This window comes from Benincasa hispida, chromosome 1 (assembly GCF_009727055.1).
Source record: "Benincasa hispida cultivar B227 chromosome 1, ASM972705v1, whole genome shotgun sequence".
Classification (NCBI taxonomy): Eukaryota; Viridiplantae; Streptophyta; class Magnoliopsida; order Cucurbitales; family Cucurbitaceae; genus Benincasa; species Benincasa hispida.
The window spans coordinates 16093985-16098840 of NC_052349.1; the positions used below are offsets into that span (position 1 = coordinate 16093985).

At 29.7% G+C, this 4856-nt stretch overlaps 1 protein-coding gene across 2 annotated transcripts; it reads right to left on the reverse strand.

The window, feature by feature from the left end:
• Positions 1-225: 225 nt before the first annotated feature.
• LOC120092238 (probable aquaporin NIP7-1) lies at positions 226-3495 on the reverse strand. 2 transcript variants are annotated; one of them, XM_039050501.1, is made up of 5 exons: positions 3360-3495; positions 3048-3272; positions 1947-2153; positions 1768-1826; positions 226-602 (listed from the first exon to the last, which is right to left on the reverse strand). In XM_039050501.1, the coding sequence occupies exons 1-5, from the start codon at positions 3381-3383 to the stop codon at positions 377-379; spliced, it is 741 nt and encodes a 246-aa protein (XP_038906429.1). In that variant the 5' UTR covers positions 3384-3495; the 3' UTR covers positions 226-376. The 2 variants fall into 2 exon arrangements, with proteins under 2 accessions (XP_038906429.1, XP_038906430.1); XM_039050502.1 differs by having other exon boundaries at positions 499-607.
• Between the last annotated feature and the right edge of the window lie 1361 nt (positions 3496-4856).

Genomic DNA, 4856 nt, shown 5'->3' on the forward strand with positions numbered 1-4856 from the left:
TAGAATGTCTATAAGATTTTAACATATTATCTATGTGAAACATTGACTTCAAAGAATTTTTTTTTTTTTTTTTTTTAAAAAAAGAAACTTCCAAGATTTTTAACTACATGTATTTTAACTTCAATTAATTATATTTTTCTTTTACTTTTTAGTAAGATTAATGACATGTGATCAATCGGTATACATGTCTTGAAATTAAAAACACAAACTAATTTTATATGTTGATAACAACTAACTTACATGTATTTCAACTAATATTACAAAACAACCAATTAATTCAAATTTAATTGTCAATAAATTTGTACGATTTTATCCTAAATTAAGTAAATAATTTAAATATATAACACAACTATAGATGATGAAGGGAGATGATTTGCTAAGAAATTAAATAAGCGTTGGCCGAGCGAAAAAGTCCGCCGTCAGAAGGGGAGGCGGAAGAATGGAGCGGCGGAGGACGAAGGCGGAGGACGCCGCTCAAGAAGGCACCGGTAATGGCTCCAATGACCGGAGCTGTAATATAGATCCATATGTCATCGAAAGCCCATGAAACAATTGCCGGCCCCAGAGATCTTGCCGGGTTCATTGATGCACCTGAAATGGGCCTGCACTGGCCCAAAACCCATCATGCACTTTTAATTATAAAATAAAAAGTATATAATTTTATAATTGTCACTAATATTTTAAAAATCTTAAATATCATTTTTTTTATGTGAAATTTTTCCCATCAAGCCTTAAGTTAACGGTATAAAAATTCGCTAACAAAGTGCCTTGCTAGAAGAGGTTCCCATAACCCATTTTGTTGCGCTAACAAAATACATTTTTTTTTGTCCCCGAGCTTTTGATATAATTTTTATTTCATCTTTAAATTCCTAAGTGTGATGTTTTGGGTTCAAAGTTGATTTAGTCAAATATTGAAATTTTACAATTTTATATTTGAATTTTGTTTCAATTTGGTCAATATGGTTTCAAGATTTACAATTTTAACTTTGATTTTTTTTAAAAAAAAAAAAAATCAAAATTTGACTTTCAGTCTTTTATGTTGATGTCAATTAATTAATTTAAAAGAATTAAATTAGTTTTCACTAAAATTCAAAAAACTATTCTTCTTTTTAATATATTAATTAAAAGTTAACATCAACTAATAAAGTGAGTATAAGGAAAGACTCGAGGTAAAAGTGTACAACATTGAATTTTAAGGATCAAATGAAAAGTAAACTCAAATTCAGAGTAAAAGTACAACATTTTGAGTCCTAGATACAAAATATAAACTCAAACTCAAAACATAGAAACCAAAAAGGCATTTTCCCTTAATAAAAGTAATACTTGAATGTAGTTCAAAGACATTTATTTTTATGCATATCCTTCAATCACAAAAGAAGATTATATATAATTTTTATTTTTTTTAAAAAAAAATTGTCATATAGCAACTTGTAATTTGACACTTGGATGAGTTGCATAAAGATAGATACAATCCAAGATACATCCAAATATTTATTCATAAGAGTAATTGTACTGTATAACACTTTTAAGGTTAATAATTAAATATATAACAAAAATTTTAAAAAATTTCAAATATAGCAAAATCTATATGTGATAGACTCTCTATAGTTGATAGACTTCTACTAACAATATAAAACTGAATCCTGATTTCGCTATACCTGCAATTATATTATATTCTATCTACTAATACTTTATAGATTTAGTGTTATATTTGCAAAGAGTCCCATATTAATAACAATAAGAAGAAGAAAATGTGGGAGCACCTACCCGGCGATAAACACAGCAAGCCCAATGGCCATTCCAATGACAAAGCCCGATAGACCAACCTACATTTGTATAAAATCCGGCTCAAGTTATAAAAGGAAATGAAAGTTTAAGAATAATTAAGTTGACAGTTGACAGTTGACACAAACATAAAATAAAGTTGAGTAACTTTTAGGACATACTGATTGTGGTTGATAGGGTAAAGAAGAAAGGAGGAAGCTGAGAATGAAAGTTGCAAGAAATTCGAGGAAGAAAGCGGAAATAACGTGAGAATGAAATGGTGGAGTTGGAGTAGTCATCAATTGTTGTGGTTTTATGTCGTAAACAAACATTGCTGCATATGTTCCAATTACACAACCCGTCGTTTGAGCCACTCCATATGCCATTACCTATTTTCCAATAAATTACCACGACAATTAGTATAACACAACCCTTAATTCAACTCTACTATCATCCTTCTCTTAAATCAATTCTTCATCTATTCTACATTTCTTATCAACGATCTATGGAAAGTTTAAAACTGGAATTTACTTTTTAATTTAACTTATTAGATATGATATTTAAATATCAAAAATTTGAAAACCTATTAGATACTCTCAAAGTTAAGGACTTGAATAGACACAAACTTGAACATTCCTTAACTATACTTATAATTTGAACTAAAATTAAAATTAAACATGTGTTGGGGTCTAAAGTCTAATATGGTAGAATATTTATATTTATATTTATTTTTTTGTTTTAATTTTTAATTTTTTTTCTTATTTTGAAGAAAAAAAAGTAAACTTATTGGTCCATGACATAATAAGTTAGTTTGTTTTTCATTTGGTTAATAGATTTCAAAATATCATTCTTCTTGAATTTTAAGATTAGCTTCCATTTGATCATTAAGTTTCAATATTTTACGCTTTTACCCCCAAACTTTTCACTAGACAATAATATATACTCATGATTTTGGTATTTTATTAACATAAAATATGTGAAATTTTTTATTTTATTTTAATGGTGATTAAAAAAGGAGTGAAAATTAATTTAATTATACTTAATTTAGTTATAATAATAAAAAAAAATAGCAAGAGTGAGTGTTTAGTTAAAATTTAAGAGTAAAAATGTAGATAGGAAAACCTTAGACCAAATAATTAAGAAATATACATAAAATTTTAACATTTTAACATTTTAAGACCTATCAACCAAATAAAAATTAAACATAAAACTATAAAACTAAGGGGTTTTTTTTTTCCGTTAATTTTTCCAAAATAAAATGTGGAATAAGGGAGTAGTAGTACCCTAGACCAAGGGAAGTGACCAAAAATGGCGGAGGCAAGAGTGATGGCTGGATTAAAATGAGCACCGGAAATGGGAGCAAAGCAGAAAGTCAAAACCCCAACCGTCAAACCGGCGGCGACGGCATAGTCCAATAGACCCATCTGACCGCCCATCAGCTGGCCGGTCGCCGTCACCCCACTCACACAGATCATCAACAAAAAAGTCCCTACCATCTCTCCCAAAACCTACACCAAAACACACAAAAACATATTAAAACCACCGAGGTCGCAGCCATCTCATTGTTGTAATCGGAACTCTCGAAGCATTATTACCGGGCGAGCTAGATTCTGGTCCATCGTTGGTGGTTGTGGGAAGGCAGAGACAACGATGGGGATTGTATTATTATTGTTATTATTTCAAGCCTTAATTTGTTGGGGTTGGGACTGGTTGTTGAAGGGTAGTTTAAAAGTATTAAAGCATGAGTTTGATGATGAGAGTTTAAAATTGGTGTGTTTTTCTAAGTTAAATTTCTCATGATTTGAAAGTTGTTTTTGGTGTGTAGCCTAACCCACAATCTACTTACGTAATGACTAATGTGTTTTGTTCACACTGTTTTGTCTTTCGTCATATGCATTATTATTTTGTTGCCAAAGTAGTAACAAAAATATGATCTCCAAAATACAGAAAACCTAGCTAGGGTTTAGAGAATGAAGACCCACATTCGACTTATCTTTATGACGAGCCGGAGATAATTTAATATCTATTTGGTAGGCAATATGAATTTGATCACTTTTATGTTTTAGATTAATTTCACTTAAATTCTTTGATCCAAACCGTGTGAATTCGAAAAAAAAAAAAACATTTTTATATTTTTAAGAGTGTTGATTTTGGAGTTGAAATTTTAAAATGAAGGATTATATTAAAATAAATAAAAATGTCAATAAATATAGTATTTCATGATGTAACTCAATTTATTTTTGTTTTAAATTAATTTATGTGTTGCATATATATTATAAGTTCTATGAAACAAAATAATACTTACACGGAAACACATGTTCATAAGTTAGTTAATTATGTTTTGTATTCAATTTAATATTTAGTGGGTAACCTTGATTAGTTATATAGTTTATAAATATTCGATTTAGTATAAAATAATACACATTTGAACAATTCTTGTATTGGAATTCAATTTCTCAATTTACTAGTGAACACACATTTTTGGCGTGAGCATAACAAATGTGTCTATGGTGCTACTTTTTGTCCTTCCCAAATTATTAGTCTGGATGTTTAGCTTGATGTTTCAAGTGACCTGGGGCTTCTCTTCGGGGGTCTCAAGTGGTCTGATCTTTTCCTTGGGATCTCTTTTGTTGAATCGTTTTTTGTTTAGTGGTCTGAAATTTTTTAAACTTTAAGACATTTATGAAATATTAATTTGTGAATTAGTCTAAAAATTTCAAAATAAAAATTGAACTTTGATTCGTAGGAACTAGGAACGTTCTTGGCTTGGAGAGACTGCCATGGCCTAGTTGCTACAGGCTGACTACGCTATATGGGCCGTTGGGCTGTCATGTGGTTTCCCCAAAGCCCATTTGGGTTTGGACTTAATTGGGCCCAAGTGCTGGTCGGCTTTGGGTTCGTTTGTTTCCAAGTCTGTTTCCACTTCAAGCCTTTTCTTTCAGGCCTTCTTATTTATTCACGGTATTAAACTACAATACTTCAATAAATACATTGAAAAATCTATAAAACAAATAAAATGTCATATGGATATGAATATAATAAAAATAATAAATATTTTACTAATTAAAAAAATATAAAATACTTATTTACTA

Coding starts and splice junctions, on each gene's coding strand:
- LOC120092238 (XM_039050501.1), bottom strand. CDS start 3,383: ATGGACCAGAATCTAGCTCGCCCG. Junction 3,273..3,359: donor ACCAGAATCTAGCTCGCCCG/GTAATAATGCTT, acceptor GTTTTGGTGTAG/GTTTTGGGAGAGATGGTAGG. Junction 1,827..1,946: donor TACCCTATCAACCACAATCA/GTATGTCCTAAA, acceptor ATACAAATGTAG/GTTGGTCTATCGGGCTTTGT.